The sequence below is a fragment of the Somniosus microcephalus genome, chromosome 20 (assembly GCF_052327205.1).
Source record: "Somniosus microcephalus isolate GS21.2 chromosome 20, FLI_Smic_1.0, whole genome shotgun sequence".
Classification (NCBI taxonomy): domain Eukaryota; kingdom Metazoa; phylum Chordata; class Chondrichthyes; order Squaliformes; family Somniosidae; genus Somniosus; species Somniosus microcephalus.
Genome location: NC_141006.1, coordinates 29,281,486 through 29,299,529, shown reverse-complemented (window position 1 = coordinate 29,299,529; position 18,044 = coordinate 29,281,486). Strand labels below are relative to the sequence as shown.

General features: G+C 42.9%; 1 protein-coding gene across 1 annotated transcript in view; it reads left to right on the top strand.

Annotated features, from left to right (window-relative positions):
• The window catches only part of LOC147103101 (glutamate receptor ionotropic, kainate 3-like), a 582,747-nt gene that overhangs the window by 278,822 nt on the left and 285,881 nt on the right, over positions 1-18,044 (top strand). The window contains exon 10 of the mRNA XM_085962417.1: positions 10,822-11,025. Coding sequence (XP_085818543.1) covers positions 10,822-11,025 — 204 coding nt within the window. The remainder of the gene's footprint in view (positions 1-10,821; positions 11,026-18,044) is intronic.

Genomic DNA, 18,044 nt, shown 5'->3' with positions numbered 1-18,044 from the left:
GGAGCAAATCTGCAGGGAAATCGCAGATATATGCAAGAGCTATAGAGTGGTGATATTGGGGGACTTTAATTACCCAAATATCGATTGGGATAATGCTAGGGTAAAGGGAAAGGAGGAGGAGGAATTTCTGAAATGTGTTCAGGAGAATTTCCTTGACTAACATGTTCTTGGCCCAACTAGGAAGGAGGCATTGCTGGATCTGGTGCTGGGGAATGAGGTGGGCCTGGCCGACCAAGTGTCTGTGGGAGAACACTTGGGTACAAGTGATCATCGTATCATATGATTTAGATTAGCAATGGAGGTGAGCAAGGAACAATCTACAGTGGAATTTCTAAAATGGTATAGGGCTAACTTCAATGAGATGCGAAAGGATATAACCAGGGTAAAATGGAACCAAAAACTGACAGGAAAAACTGAAACGGAACAATGGGCGATTTTAAGGAGGAGATATTCCAAGTACAGGCTAGATACATTCCAACAAGAGGGAAGGGTAAGGGAACCAAAGCAAGGGCTCTTTGGATGACGAGGGAGACAGAGAAGATGATGAAACATAAAAAGAGGGTGTATGATGCATGACAGGTGAATTCTTCAAGGGAGAACCAGACCAAATACAATAAGTTAAGAGAAGATATGAAGATGAAAATAAGATGGGCAAAGAGAGAAAATGAGAGTAGAATGGCGGTTAACATAAAAGGGAACCCAAAAATCTTCTACCGGCATGTAAACAGTAAGCGGGTAGTAAGAGGCGGGGTGGGGCCTATTAGGGACAAAGAAGGTGATGTATGCTTAGAGGTGCAGGGCAAGACTAGAATACTCAATGAGTACTTTGTATCGGTGCTTACTAAGGAGGTGGACGCTGACAAAATATCGGTAGAAGTGGAAAAGATAGAAGCAATGGAAGAGGTGAAAATTGATAGACAGGATGTACTAGAAAGGCTGCGTATGCTTAGAGTGGACAAGTCGCCTGGTCCAGATGGCTTGCATCGCAGGTTGCTAAGGGAATTGGGGGAGGAGATAGCGGAGGGGCTTGCCATAACTTTCCAATCTTCCCTAAATGCAAGGGAGGTGCCTGAGGATTGGAAAGTGGCAAATGTGACACCATTGTTCAAGAAAGGGTGTAAGGACATTCCTAGTAACTACAGGCTGGTCAGTTTAACATCAGTGGTGGGTAAAGTTTTAGAAACAATAATCAAGGAAAAAATTAATGGACATTTGGAGAGATTTAAGCTAATTAAAGAGAGCTAACACGGATTTGTAAAAGGCAGATCGTGTTTGACTAATCTATTTGAATTTTTTGATGAAGTAACAGGGAGAATCGATGAAGGGAATGCAATGGATGTTGTCTACATGAATTTTCAGAAGGCGTTTGACAAAGTACTTCATAGAAGGCTGGTTAACAAAATTGAGGCTCATGGAATAGGTGGGTCAGTGGCAGCTTGGGTAAGGAATTGGCTTAAGGACAGAAAACAGCAAGTTGTGGTAAATGGCTGTTATTCAGATTGGAGGATTATAGACAGTGGTGTTTCCCAAGGGTCAGTGCTGGGGCCACTGCTTTTTTGATATATATAAATGACCTGGATATTGGAATACAGAGTAGAATTTCTAAATTTGCTGATGACACCTAACTTGGGGGTGTGGCAAACAGCGGTGATGATATCAATCGACTGTAACAGGACATAGAAAGGCTAGCAGAATGGACAGACAAGTGGCAGATGGAATTTAATACAGAGAAATGTGAAGTGGTGCATTTTGGCAGAAGGACGAGGGAGAGGCAATATACACTTAATGGCACAGTTTTAAAGAGTGTGCAGGGACAGAGGGACCTGGGAGTCAATGTGCATAGATCCCTGAAAGTGGAAGGACATATTGAGAGAGTGGTTAACAAAGTATATGGGATCTTGGGCTTCATAAATAGAGGGATTAAGTACAAAAGTAGAGAAGTTATGCTGAACCTTTATAAAGCGCTGGTTAGGCCACAACTGGAGTATTGCATCCAGTTCTGGTCACCACACTTTAGGAAGAATGTGAAGGCACTTGAGGGGGTGCAGAGGAGATTTACCAGAATGGTACCGGGGATGGGGGAATCTTAGCTACAAGGACAGGTTGGAGAAGCTGGATTTGTTTTCATTAAAGCAAAGGAGGTTGAGGGGTGATTTGATAGAGGTGTACAAGATTATGACGGGTTTGGATAGGCTAGACGGGGAAAGGCTGTTCCCACTAGTTGATGGTACAAGGACTAGTGGACACAGATTTAAGGTTTTGGGCAAGAGATACAGAGGGGTGGGAGGAAAAACTTTTTTATGCAGCGAGTGGTGATGACCTGGAATTTGCTTCCGACGGAAGTGGAGACACTCAATGTTTTCAAGGGGAGACTGAAAATTACATTTTCTAATGGGGCTAAAAATAAACTTACCTTTCTTTAAAGTATTTAAAAATAATAAACCTGTGGAAATTTTTTTTAATTTTAATTAATTCACCACTGACCTTGTTAAAAGCAGGCCTTGCGCCTGGTTTTAAAAGTGTAACTGCTGGAGACTTACCCTCCCGGAGAAACCTGCAAAATAATGTAATTTCGATGTGCACGCGCTGCCTCTCCAGCGCACGCATTCGACTTCTGAACCCTTTCTTTCAGGGGAACGGAAGTGCCGGTTTCCCGCGCATGCACGAAACCGGCACTTTCGTTGGTCCTATGGGTGAGTACCCCGTGCGTACTCACCTGTGGAGACCCGAATTTCTGGGCCACCTGCCACAAACTCCATCCTTTTCCCTGGTCACTGTCTGAGGATGAACAAGACCCTTCAGAACCTGACATTGAGTTGAGCTTCTGACTTTACATCCTCTCTATTGCTAATACCACTTACTTCCACCTCCATAATATCTCTCAACTCTGCCCCTGCCTCAGCTCTTCTGCTTCTGAAACCCTCGTCCATGCCTTTGTTACCTCTAGACTTGACTGTTCCAATGCTTTCCTGGCCAGCCTCCCACCTTGTACTCTCCATAAACTTGAGATCATCCAAAACACTGCTGCCCGTATCCTAACTCGCACCAAATCCCGTTCACCCTTCAGCCCTCTGCTTGCTGACCTGGTCCGGCAATGCTTTGATTTTAAAATTGTCATCCTTGTTTTCAAATCCCTCCATGGCCTCGCCTCTCCCTATCTCTGTAACTCCAACAGCCCTACAACCCCCTGAGATCACTGTGCTCCTCAAATTCTGGCCTCTTGTGCATCACCAATTTTCATCGCTCCAACATTGGCGGCCATACCTTCAGCTGCCTAGGCCCTGAGCTCGGAATTCCCTCCCTAAACCTCTCCGCCTCTCTACCACTCTCTCCTCCTTTAAGAAGCTCCTTATAATCTACCTCTTTGACCAAGCTTCTGGTCACCTGTCCTAATATCTTGTTCTGTGACTGGTTGTCAAATTCTGTTTGATAACACTCCTGTGAAGTGCTTTGTGATGTTTTACTACATTAAAGGCACTATACAAATGCAAGTTGTCTCATGTTTCAGGTATTTTCTAACCATTTTTCCAAAGAAAGAATTTGGGAAAAAAGTTACTTTTAAGTGTTGTGTTTCTAAAACACATGTGGATTTGCCTTTATTTACTTAAGAAGATAAGAACCTAAGAAATAGGAACAAGAGTAGGTCATATGGCCCCACGAGCCTGCTCCGCTATTCAATAAGATCATGGTTGAACTTCTACATCAACTCCACATTCCTGCACTATCCCCATATCCCTTGATTCCCTTAGTGTCTAAAAATCTATCGATCTCAATCTTGAATATACTCATCGACTGAGCATCCATAGCCCTTTGCGGTAGAGAATTCCAAAGATTCACTACCCTCTGAGTGAAGAAATTTCTCCTCATCTCAGTCCTAAATTGCTGACTCCCTATCCTGAGACTATGGGAGAGAAATTGGGTGAGTAGCGCCACCTGTTAGCGCCTAAAGAGGCAGTCAGTGGCTGTAGCGCCACTGGCTGCATCTCCGGCGATATTCAGTAGGGGCGCTAATGGTGGCGTTAGGCATTTGCGCTGCACCGCCACCAATGACATCATCGGTGTGCGCAGCGCCCCATTCGTGCGCCGTTCACGATATTTGGTAGCGAACGCCGCAGTTGCGCCGCTCGCTACCCGCGCCCGGTTCATGGGACCTTACTGTGCCGGCAGCGGCGCAAGTTAAGGTGGAGGTGCGGTGCGGCCGCTTTTTCGGCGGCCGCCTGCCAGCACCTCCGTCCCCGGCCTCCTAACCACCCCCCCCCCCGCGGCATTGCCGGCTGTTTCCCGAGAGCCCGGCACTTCTCCTTGGTGCCGGGCTCATTTGCCGGCACTCGCGATCGGGGATCGTGCTGTTGCAGGCACCTCCCCCTTAACAGTGGGAGGAAGGCCTGCAGTACCGCAGCATGCTGCGGCACGTTGCGCTGCGATATTCAGTTTCAGCGCCCTAAGAGGGACGCGGAGCGCCTCGTGTCTCGCCCCGTGTCCCTCGAGCAGCAATGAAACTGAATATCTGGCGATCGGTATCACTCCGATCGCTGCGCTAAATCCTGCGCTCCGCCGACTTTTGCGCCACTTTGGCGCCCCAACCCAATTTCTAGGCCTATGACTCCTAGTTCTAGATGCCCCAGCCAGGGGAAACAACCTCTTTCATCTACCCTGTTAAACCCTCTAACAATGTTATACGTTTCAAATGAGATCACCTCTCATTCTTCTAAACTCCAGAGAATTTAGGCCCATTCTCTCCTCATAGGACAGCCCTCTCACCCCAGGAAACAATACAGTGAATCTTCATTCCACTCTCTCGAAGGCAAGTTTATTCTTTCTTGGGTAAGGAGACCAAAACTGTCCACAGTAATCCAGGTGTGGTCTCACCAGAGCCCTATTTATTCCAGCAAGACCTCCTTACTCTTATACTCCAACCCCTTTGCAATAAAGGCTAACATAACATTTGCCTTCCTATTTGCTTGCTGTACCTGCACATTAACTTTTTGTGATTCTTGTAAAAGGACCCCCAAATCCCTTTGAATACCAACATTTACTAGTCTCTCATCTTGTAAAAAATATTCTGCTTTTCCATTCTTCCTACCAATGTGGATAATTTCACACTTCCCCACATTACACTCCACCTGCCACCTTCTTGCCCAATCCCTTTGCAGCCTCTTTAGGTCCTCCTCACAGCTTACTTCCCCACCTAGCTTTGTATCATCGGCAATCTTGGAAATATTACACTCAGACCCCTCATCAAAGTCATGGATATAGATTGTAAATAGCTGAGGCCCAAGTACTGATCCTTGCGGCACTCCACTAGTTACACTCTGCCATCCCAAAAATGACCTGTTTATTCCTACTCTCTGTTTTCTGTCCGTTAAACAACCCTCAATCCATGCTAGTATATTACCCCCAATCCCATGAGCCCTAATCTTGTGTAATAACCTCTTTGTGGCACCTTATCAAATACCTTCTGAAAATCCAAATATTCCACATCCACTGGTTCCCCCTTATAAAGGCTAACATAACATTTGCGTGCTAAGCTTGAATAAAGGAGAATATGAAGGTATGAGAGCGGAATTGAATAGAGTGGATTGGGAAAATAGATTAAAGGGTAAAGGGTAAGACGATACATGATCAGTGGTGTACATTTAAGGAGTTATTTTACAACTTCCAAAAAATATATATTCCACTGAGAAGAAAAGGGTGTAAAAGAAAAGACAGCCATCCGTGGCTAAGTAAAGAAATTAAGGATAGTATTCGACTAAAAACAAGGGCATATAAGGTAGCTAAATCTAGTGGGCGGATAGAGGATTGGGAAAACTTTAAAAGACAGCAAAAAATAACAAAAAGATTGATTAAGAAAGGGAAGATAGATTATGAAAGTAAATTAGCAAAAAATATAAAAACAGATAGTAAGATTTTTTATAGTTATATAAAAAGCAAAAGGGTGGCTAAAGTAAATGTTGGTCCCTTAGAGGATGAGACCGGGAAATTAATGGTGGGAAATATGGAGATGGCAAAAACACTGAATGAATATTTTACATCAGTCTTTACAGTGGAAGACACTAAGAATATCCCAACACTGGACAAACAGGGGGCTAAAGGGGGGGAGGAGCTAAACACGATCAAAACCACTAAGGAAGTGGTACTCGGTAAAATAATGGGACTCAAGGCGGATAAATCACCTGGACCTGATGGCTTACATCCTAGGGTCTTGAGGGAAGTGGCGGTAGGGATTGTGGATGCATTGGTAATAATTTTCCAAAACTCCCTGGACTCGGCAATGGTCCCGGCAGACTGGAAAACTGCTAATGTAACACCCTTATTTAAAAAGGGCAGTAGACAGAAGGCTGGAAACTATAGACCGGTTAGCCTAACATCTGTGGTAGGTAAAATTTTGGAGTCCATTATTAAGGAGACAGTAACAGGACATTTGGATAATCATAATTTAATAAGACAAAGTCAGCATGGTTTTATGAAGGGGAAGTCATGTTTGACAAATTTGCTGGAGTTCTTTGAGGAAGTAACATATAAGGTGGATAAAGGGGAACCAGTGGACGTAGTGTATTTAGACTTCCAAAAGGCATTTGACAAGGTGCCACACAAAAGATTATTGCTTAAGATAAAAAATCACGGGATTGGGGGTTATATTCTGGCATGGATAGAGGATTGGCTATCTAACAGAAGGCAGAGAGTTGGGATAAATGGTTAATTCTCAGACTGGCAATCAGTAACTAGTGGTGTTCCGCAGGGGTCAGTGCTGGGTCCCCAACTCTTTACAATCTATATTAACGATTTGGAGGAGGGGACCGAGTGTAACATATCAAAGTTTGCAGATGATACTAAGCTGGGGGGGAAAGTAGTGAGTGAGGAGGACATAAAAAACCTTCAAGGGGACATAGACAGGCTAAGTAAGTGGGCAGAGATTTGGCAGATGGAATACAATACTGGAAAGTGTGAGGTTATGCACTTTGGCAGGAAAAATCGTAGAGCAAGTTATTATCTTAATGGCAAGAAACTGGAAAGTACTGAAGTACAAAGGGATCTGGGGGTCCTGGTGCACGAAACTCAAAAGGTTAGTATGCAGGTGCAGCAAGTGATTAAGAAGGCCAATGGAATGTTGGCTTTCATTGCTAGGGGGATAGAATATAAAAATAGGGAGGTATTGCTTCAGTTGTACAAGGTATTGGTGAGACCGCACCTGGAATACTGCGTACAGTTTTGGTGTCCATACTTAAGAAAGGACATACTTGCTCTCGAGTCAGTACAAAGAAGGTTCACTCGGTTAATCCCGGGGATGAGGGGATGGACATATGAGGAGAGGTTGAGTAGATTGGGACTCTACTCATTGGAGTTCAGAAGAATGAGAGGCGATCTTATTGAAACATATAAGATTGTGAAGGGGTTGGATCGGGTGGATGCGGGGAAGATGTTCCCGATGATGGGTGAAACTAGAACTAGGGGGCATAGTCTTAGAATAAGGGGCTGCTCTTTCAAAACTGAGATGAGGAGGAACTACTTCACTCAGAGGGTGGTAGGTCCATGGAATATGCTGCCCCAAAAAACTGTAGAAGCTACATCATTACATAAATTTAAAACAGAAATAGACAGTTTCCTAGAAGTAAAGGGAATTAAGGGTTACGGGGAGCGGGCAGGAATTTGGACATGAGTCTAGGTTCGGATCGGTCATGGCCCTGTGGGTAGCGGAGCGGGCCCAGGGGCCGTGTAGCCTGATCCTGCTCCTATTTCGTGTGTCTCATTCTGTTAGATGCAGGAGATGGTTCTGTGATAGTGGATTGGCGGTTAGGGTCAAATCAGCCATGATCTTATTGAATGGCGGAGCAGGCTCGAGGGGCCGATTGGCCTACTCCTGCTCCTATTTCTTATGTTCTTATGTTCTTATCTATTCTGCTAGTTAGAACCTCAAAAACTCTAACAGATTTGTCAAACATGATTTCCCCTTTCATAAATCCGTGTTGACTCTGCCCAATCCTATTATTATTTTCTAAGTGCCCTGTTACCACGTTCTTAATAATAGATTCTAGCATTTTCCCTACTACTGATGTGAAGCTAACAGGCCTATAGTCCCCTGTTTTCTCTTCCTCTCTTGAATAGCGAGGTTATATTTGCTACCTTCCAATCCATGGAGGTTCTAGAATCTAGGAAATTCTGGGAGATCAAAACCAATGCATCTACTATCTCTGCAGACACCTCTTTTAAAATATTAGGATGTAGGCCATCAGGTCCAGGGGATTTGTTGGCATTTAGTCCCAGTAATTACTCCAGAAAGAATGATCACAGGATGCAGTCATTTGTAGAATGTATATTGAAGCCAGACATTGATACCATTACCTAGGGTGATTGGAAACTGTTATCTCAGCCCCGGTGCACCTAACAAATATTTAAAGGAGAATCTCCCTTGCTGTTGAGCTTTGCAGATAGATAGTTTCAAAGTAAGAGGAGTGCAGTAGCCAATTTGATCAGTAGCTCTACGAGCCAACCCCGAGACAGGAGGCGAGGACAGGAACTAAGTCCTGATATCTTTTGCAGACAGGAAAGAGGTGCTGGGTAAATTAAAAATCTGCGTGAGCCTTTGCTGGGGTGGGCTCAGAAAGTTAGAAATGTTGGAGAAACATTTAGACGATCTCTTAAATAAAAACAGAAAATGCTGGAGAAACTCAGCAGGTCAGGCAGCATCTGTGAAGAGAGAAACAGAGTTAACGTTTCAGGTCGATGACCTTTCATCAGAACTGGAAAAAAGCAGGAAATGGAACTGATTTTTAAGCAAGTATAGGAGCTGGGAAAGGGGGGAGGGGATGAAAGAACAAAAGGGAAGGTCTGTGATAGGATAGAAGGTGGAAGAGGTTAAGAGACATTAAGAGATATTCATGGCAAAAGGAGATGGTAATGGGGCAGGTTAAGAAACAATGGATGGCTCTAGATGAAGTGTAAATTGCGCTGGCAGAATGAAAGAGCTGTCATGTGGGGGAGAAGAAAAAAGATAGACAGAGTGTTATGGTCTGAAATTGTTGAGCTCTATGTTGAGTCCGGAAGGCTGTAAAGTGCCTAATCGAAAGATGAGGTGCTGTTCCTCGAGCTTACGCTGAGCTTCCGAGGAACAATGCAAGAGGCCGAGGGCGGTGAGGTCTGAGTGGGAGTGGAGCGGAGAATTAAAGTGACAGGTGACCAGAAGCTCGGGGTCCCCCTTACAGAGTGAACTCTTGTTTGAGTCAAATCAACCTATTGAAGTGGGGTAGCATGGCGTATTCTTTATTTTGTATTTTGTATCCTTGCTCAAAGATAAGTTGAATTATGTGAATCTGATCAGAACTGTTGCTCTGTATGTTCACCGTACTGTGGAATAAAGCAGCTTACTGATTTGTATCAAACCCCTGAATCTAATCACATTTACCCACCCTGTTCCCATATCCATTTAACCCCATTCCCTTCATCTACTTATCCAATCTAATTTTGAATGTTGACATAGCTTCAGCCTGAACCATTAACCCTGGAAGTCAATTCCACAGCCTCACAACTCTTTGTGTCAAGGAATTTCTCCTGCCCTTTGTTCTAAATCTCTAATGTTAAATATTGTATCTATGGCCCCTTGTTCTTGACCCCTCAATAACAGGAAACAGTCTACTTCTATCTGCCCTGTTCAATCTTTTTGTAATTATAAACAGTTTGATCATATTGTCCCATAAAGGGCATTGTTCGAATGAAAAAAGATCCAATTTTTCAAGTCTTTGTATTTGTATTTCCTCACACCAGGCAGCATTGTAACATTGTAACGTTAGATGCATATGCTTTAGTTTCAGTCGCTTACCTTTGGGGTTCAGGGAGAAGTTCCATAAAGCTTTATCTTCTTGGAAGTTTTACATGTCGTTATTTATCTCTCACAGGAGTTTAAATAATGTGGAACGAGTCCATGATGCTGTGAAGTGCACATGGTCTGTTACATTGATGGGTTATGTGGCCTTTTATCATTAAATATTTTTTTTACGTTCTTACTATATAATACATCAATCCTACTCCTTCTTGATCCTCCTCAGAACACAGGTCTTGTTGAAACCATTCCACATTACTCTCATATCCTCCTCATTAACAGGTTTCCTTCAAACCACTCTTACTGTTACACCCGCAATCTCGGAAAATCACTACCTACTTCACACCTTCCGTTTAACAGTTTGCCTCATAAGAGTCAGCTTCTGAACGCTACCAGGACTGAACCAGAGGGTCGGCAGATTGTGTTAACAATGCATTCTGATTTGATCAAGGTCACCAAAAAATGTATAGAAGTGATCACTTGAACATCAAAAAAGGGGTTTCTCGGTTAATTCCATTGGGGCAAAACCAGTGTTATCTTTATGGATCTGTTAAAAAGAGGTAACTGAAGCTCCTTCTTCGCTTCAAATTATATTTTAATAACAGTGTAATTTACACCATCAGGCAAGGTTAAACCTCAAAAGGACAATCAACCAATCAGCTACCTGACATTGAGCAACAATAAAGATACAGTAGTTTTATCCTGGCATGCAAATAAGGCCATTTGTAGGGTAATACTGGGCAGTGACTCTTGAACTTCACCTGCAGTGTATATAAACCTGAATAAATGAAGCTCGACATACATAAGGTATATGAAGACACTTAAAAGAGAGGAAACGACTATCTAATTGCCTTCAACCTAATTTTAGAACTTAATAAAGCTCTAGTACTCAGTTAGCCTAATTCATTATTGTCACTCACCTAGGTAGGGCATGTGTCCAAACTAAATGCTTTTAGCGTTGGAAGTGACCTTGGCAATTAACTGTTGCTAATTTGACTTGTTCACAGGAGGAACCATATGTCATGTTTAAGAAGTCTGACAAGCCACTCTCTGGTAACGACCGATTTGAAGGATACTGCATCGATCTGCTGAAGGAATTATCCAATATCCTGGGATTTGTTTATGATATTCAACTGGCACATGACGGAAAATATGGAACTCCAGATGACAAAGGGCAGTGGAATGGCATGGTGAAAGAGCTCGTTGATCACGTGAGTAGTACGGGGACTTTGGATACGATTTAATAGCACTTCATTTGTGGGCTCTCGGGCACTAAACTTGGGATTTAATTTGGATGCATATCTGAAGAACCGTTCAGCGCCTTCATTCTTACTGTGGTAGCCAGAACACATCAAATTAGAAAAACCATGAAAATAATGGTCCTTCAAGGCTAACACTGCCCCTATGAGATTACAGCAGTGTGGATACTGTGTGAAACCCTGGGTCTAAAATCACTTCTGACCGAGGACTCGTTCGTGTTTCAAGCACCTCTGTGCCGCAAGATCATATGGAGGCAGCAGTTACTTACAAAATCAATGATTAATACCCTGGATATATTTTAAAACTTAAAATGAATTTTGGGTTAATCACAGAGCCTAATAAAGTAATAACCATTATTAAGTTTTGATTAAATATTGGTATAATTTTAGTAAAGGCAGGAATTAGTATAACCTTAATTATAAAAGACGAGGATTGATAGCTTCCGAATGCCATTCAGACTTACCTGCCATTGCCAAGTTACTTCTTTTTTTATCTGCACCAGTAGATGGAGCACTACGCAACAGCAATGTAGGTGGGTGTGAGAAAGGCTGGGCCTACGCCACAGAAACACACCTCTTGCCAGTTGATCGTGGAGAGACACTGACAGCAGTCACGGAGACATCTGTTGGCCCTTCAGTGATCCGCTCCACCACTTCTTAATTAATCCTCAGGATGTGGGTGTCACTGTCCAAGCCAGCATTTATTGCCCATTGACATCAATGGACAGGAAAATCGGGCAGAGTGTAAAATGGGCTAACAATTCACTATCGTCTGTTTTGCACTATGCCCAAGATGAATTTGTACCCCAATGAGTCTGGGACAATCTCAACCCAGGTCCAAATGTGTGCATGGCCCCAGCATACAACTGTCCCTAATTCTGCACAAGTTAGCACTCTCCTTCAGAGGCAGTTGAGGTGGGAAATGGAGATATAACAGTAAGGGGTAGTCTTCTGTTTTAGGGACTAAGGTACACAACTGGGACACAATAAATGGAGCTTTGCTCACCATGAGAATGTTATTCCCCAATATAGGGTTCAAATTTTTTTTTAATAATATTCCATTCAGCATGGATAAATATATATTCCCCTCCAAAAATACATAAAAAGAAACCATACATTTACAAAGAAGACAATAGATGTACTAAACACAACTAGGGACTGCTTCATGAAAATATTAGTATTGTGTAAAACTATTCTGTGTAAATACTGGCAAGTGTCAAAAGTACTTGCATGAGTGAAAGAACTATAATTGTCCATCAGAATCATTCACCATGATTCTAAATAAAGGGGCTTTGTCGCTACAGCCACTTTTTGACTTTTGGTTAATGAGTACTGGTTTGCATGGGACGTAGCTGCTTGAAGCCCAATGGTGTAATATATTTTACCATTACCTCAGTTCCAGTGACACCAGCAATTACATCCAACCGATTTAAGGACACGTTCTGCCTGAGAGGATGGGAAAAGCTGTTAATGCTTTGAAATCCTCTCTGTGCAATACAAGTCTATCCAGTGGATGTAGGTTAGAGAGAGTAGGGGTAATGGCACAAAGGAATACCTTTCTTCATTGTAGGATTAAGTGCCTCTTATTATTAACACTATAAAAGTGTTAACTTCATCTTTTGGCTATGACTTCTACATGAAAAAGATGATTTGTTTACATACAACTTTAACTGTATTCTTAAGCGAATCAGTGTACATAATTGCTTCCTGCACAGTGTATGAAACACTACAGAACAGAATACCAAGGTCTCATCATCTGCTGTTAGCTTTGCTTAAGCGACAACTTTTACAGCTCATTCAGCAGCAAGAGGGTCACACTGATAGACAAGTTCAGTGCAATAAGGAGGGAGTGCAGCATTGTCTTTCGAAAGAGACGTTAAACTGAAATCTTGTCTGCCTGCTCAGGTGAATGTAAAAGGTCCCATGGCATTACTTGAAAAAGAACCGGGGGGTTCTCTTGGTGTCCTGTCCAATATCTATCCCTGAGTGCTGTAATAGTGCTGCCATGTTATACCGGGCAAATCACATTTGCTATAAGCGGTGGGGATGTACTACCATGAAGATTAAAATGCCTGGATTAACTGGTTATTTATCTGGCTAATTGCTTTTTGTGGGACCTTGCTGTTTGGCTACCATGTTCGCCCACATTTCAAAAAATAATTTGTTGACTATCAAATGCTTTGCAACATCTTAAAGTCGTGAAGGGCATGGTAGAAATGTAAGTTAATTCCTTCTTTGTTTACAAACGTCTCTGTCACCCCTTGCTGTTTGTGTTGTATCCTCTGAGGTTTGACTACCCTCTTCCTCCGGCCAAACTGGAACTAGATCCCTCTCTCCTGTATTACGCTGCTGTCGCTGACTATAGCCCCAACTTGAAGGGAAGTGCTAGAATATAAATGAAACAGCCCTACTGCCACTGGAAGAGTAAACTGCCTCAGGAGCTGGTTTTACCATGACTCCGTTGGTAGTAGTGTTGCGGCAGTCAGGGTGTGAATAGCCATTGGCAGCTACGCAGGCCGCTCTGGCTGCGGCTGAACCAATCGTTCAGTCCACCCGTACAGGCCAGTGATGTAGTTTTCACAATATTAAGCCGCGGATACCAGTCTGCAGCTAGCAAATGAAAGTCAGGATGGCGACTTAACACAAGGTCACACGTGCGTGATTTTCTCTTCACTGCTCTGAAATCCGCCCCGTATTATTAATGGGGCAGATTCTAGAACATTAGGAGGCCCAGCAAATTGCAATAGCACTTCTGAATAGAAGCAGTGCTGCAGGAGAAAAGGGGAGGTCGCAATCCATCCCATTTTAATCTTCATGGTAGTACAGTCCCCACTACTTATAGCAAACAAAATCGGTTGTGTGGTTGATACTGAAGAAGGAAACTGTAGCCTGCAGGAAGATATCAATAAATTGGTCAGGTGGGCAGAACAGTGGCAAATGGAATTCAATCCGGAGAAGTGTGAGGTAATGCATTTGGGGAGGGCTAACAAGGAAAGGGAATACACATTAAATGGTAGGACACTGAGTAGTGTAAAGGAACAAAGGGACCATGGAGTGCATGTCCACAGATCTCTGAAGGTAGCAGGCCAGGTAGATAAGGTGGTTAAGAAGGCATACAGAATGCTTGCCTTTATTAGCCATGGCATAGAATACAAGAGCAGGGGGGTTATGCTTCAACTGTACAAAACACTAGTTAGGCCTCAACTAGAGTACTGCGGCAGTTCTGGTTACCACATTACAGGAAAGATGTGATTGCACTAGAGAGGGTACAGAGGAGATTTACAAGGATGTTGCCGGGAATAGAGAATCTTAGCTATGAGGAAAGGCTGGATAGGCTGGGTCTGTTTTCCTTGGAACAGAGGAGGCTGAGGGGACACCTTATTGAGGTGTATAAAATTATGAGGGGCATAGATAAAGTGGATAGAAAGGACCCATTTCCCTTAGCAGAGGGGTCAAAAACCAGGGGGCACAGATTTAAAGTAATTGGTGGAAGGTTTAGAGGGGATTTGAGGGGAAATTTCTTCACCCAGAGGGTAGTGGGGGTCTGGAACTCACTGCCTGAAAGGGTGGTAGAGGCAGGAACCCTCACCACATTTAAAAAGTACTTGGATGTGCACTTGGGATGCTGTAACCTGCAGGGCTACAGACCAAGAGCTGGGAAGTGGGATTAGGCTGGAGAGCTCTTTGTTGGCCGGCGCGGACACGCTGGGCCGAAATGGCCTCCTTCCGTGCTGTAACTTTCTATGATTCTATGAAATACAATTTGCCTGCTTTATGCAATGGCCAGTATAATATAGTAACGTTATTACAGCACTCCACTATATATCAATGTTTCTTCTGTGCAGTGACCTTTTGCCCACTTGATCCCAGCTCCACTCTGACCTGCAGCGTTATTTAAACTGCAGTCAATGCTTAGTATAAACTGTAATGCCACACCACTTAAAGGGGATTCAAAGGGCTTGAGCACACAAAATTTTTTTGAAAATTTAACATTAATGGGATGTTATTTACTTACTTATGTTTGCTCTGGCATTCAGTGCACCTTAACGAGATGCGAACTAGTGAGTAAACATAGCTGTTTCTTTCCGAAATAAACGGAGCCCTTAAGACACTATAAGCAGCAATTTTGAAATTGATGTCAATGGAAGTGAATAAGGGGTCATGCTTTTTGGCTGATATAAGTGACTGCCCGTTTTAAACATGAATATTTTAAGTGGTGCGGACTGGGTTGGTTAATGAGTTTGTATTGAACTCTTTTATACAGTATTTTAATACAATACTTTGCCCATTTAAAGTAAACAGGTTAATTACTATATTAAATAGTGAGCAAATATGTTAACTATTGTGCTACTGGAGGGAAATAAACTGATCTACATACTCAAGGATTCTGAACATATCATGCTGAACTTCAAACTGTAAAACCTGTGACACATTTAAAAAGAAACCCAGTTTAGTATATGCCAAGTTTCCTTACATTTACTACATGAAATAACCTTCCTCCAATATCATTTTATTTTAAATTACTTCCAAAATCAAAGCATAAAATCTATCCTTGCAGTGGACTGAAATACCTCAATCTCCATGGAATTTGACAGCACTCTGCCACTGAAGGCAGCTTAAAATATGTTTCGATAAAATGTACTGCAGGAGGGACACTACCTTAAGGTTTCCAAGGTAATCGGAGAGTTTGCGTCCTGTCGCCAGGGAAAACAGTGACTGAAAAATCATCTATTATTGGATCAGACCATTTGCTGCTCAATGTGTCTCGGTAATTGGTCCAATAGCAGTTTGAAGGTTGAGTAAAGAAATTATCCCGTTGAAAAGATTAGAACAACATGATGTTGTTTATTGGATGCTGAAAAAAGCCTCTGTTTGCTTTGTACCATTTTGCACTAAGTAGGAATCAGTCAGGATTTATACCCACTTATTTAGACATCTCTTGTTTCACAATTTCTTAAACTTTCATTTTAAAAGTGTCCAGTCCTCCGCCCCCCCACCCCCCACCCCCAACTCACTTAGTGTCATGCACTATTTCTTGGCAAAATAGCCAATCATGTTCCCAGGCTTCTATCAATGTTTTCTTGATTCAAAGAAAGAAAGAGCTTGCATTTATATAGCGCCTTTCACGACCGCAGGAAATCCCAAATGCTTTTAAATGCTTTACAGCCAATTAAGCACTTTTAAAATGTTGTAATGTAAACAAACACACCAGCCAATTTGTGCAGAACAATGTCCTACAAATAAGGAGATAATGACCAGATAATCAGTTTTCTTTTAGTGATTTTGGTTGAGGGGTAAATATTGTCTAGGACATCACGGGGAACTCACCTGCTCTGCTTTGAATAGTTCGAGGCGATCATTTGCGTCCAGGTGAGAGGGTAGTCGGGGGACTTGGTTTTATGTCTCATCCGAAAGACGGCACCTCCAACAGTGCAGCGCTACCTCAGCCTCACTCCAGTCACTGGAATGGGACTTGAACCCTCAACCTTCAGACTCAGAGGCAAGAGTGGCACCAACTGAGCAATGGCTGACACTAGCAGTACCAGAACCATGAGGCAAAATGCCAAATGGCTTTTCACTCCCTCCCTGTGAGGAAGTGCCTGACCTCTGATTATTTCCTCCCTCTGGTTGTCTGGCTAAGATCAAGAACTTGGTTTGTGGCAGTCATGCTCATGAATCTGTGACCCACTATGCCAAAGTGTCATTGTGCTTCCAGCATGCTGAGTATCAGCTGTACGTGTTCCCAGGTTCTCGGTTACATCTCATGTCGTTGTTCAAAATTAACCTTGTCAAATTCCAATTTCTGACTCCTGTATGAAAAATATTGGCTCCAAAATTCTTAGGCTCTGAGATAGAGCATTATAGTGACATAGGAACATATATAATCCCTTAATACCCTTGGCCAGCAAAAATCTATTGATCTCAGATTTAAAATTATTAATTGAGCTAGGATCTTCTGCTTTTTATGGGAGAGAGTTCCAGACTTCTGCCAGCCTTTGCATGAAGAAGTGTTTCCTAACTTCTCTGCTGAATGGCCTGACTCTAATTTTAAGGTATGTCTCCTTGTCCTAGACTCCCCCACCAGCGGAAAAAATTTCCATCTATCCAACAATTCCTTTCAAAATCCTAAAACCCTCAGTCAAATCACCCCTTATCCTCTATATTCCAGGGGCTTGACAGGGTAGATACTGGGAGGATGCTTCCCCTGTGGAGTCTAGAACTAGGGGTCACAGTTTCAGAATAAGAGGTCGGCCATTTAGGACTGAGATGGGGAGAAATTTCTTCACTCAATGCGTTGTGAATCTTTGGAATTCTCTACCCCAGAGGGCTGTGGATGCTCAGTTGCTGAGTATATTCAAGACAGAGGTCGATCGATTTTTGGATACTAAGGGAATCAAGGGATATGGTGATAGTGCGGGAAGGTGTAGTTGAGGTAGAAGATCAGCCATGATCTTATTGAATGGCAGAGCAGGCTCAAAGGGCCGAATGGCCTACTCCTATTACTGTTTCTTATGTTCATGAATCTGCGCTGCACTTCTTCCGAGGCTAATATCTCCTGTCTAAGGTGTGGTGCCCAGGACTGTACACTGTACTCCCGATGTGGTCTAACCAGGGCTTTGTATAGCTGTAGCAAAACTTCCTCCCCTTTATATTCTAGCCCGCTAGTTATAAAAGCTGAGGAAAAAGGGGCGTAAAAGAAAAGACAGCCATCCGTGGCTAAGTAAAGTAATTAAGGATAGTATCCGACTGAAAACAAGGGCATATAAAGTAGCCAAATCTAGTGGGAGGATAGAAGATTGGGAAGCATTTAAAAGCCAGCAAAGAATAACTAAAAGATTAATTAAGAAAGGGAAGATAGATAATGAAAGTAAACTAGCAAAAAATATAAAAACAGATAGCAATAGTTTCTACAGTTATATAAACTGAAAAAGGGTGGCAAAAGTGAATGTTGGTCCCTTAGAGGACGAGAC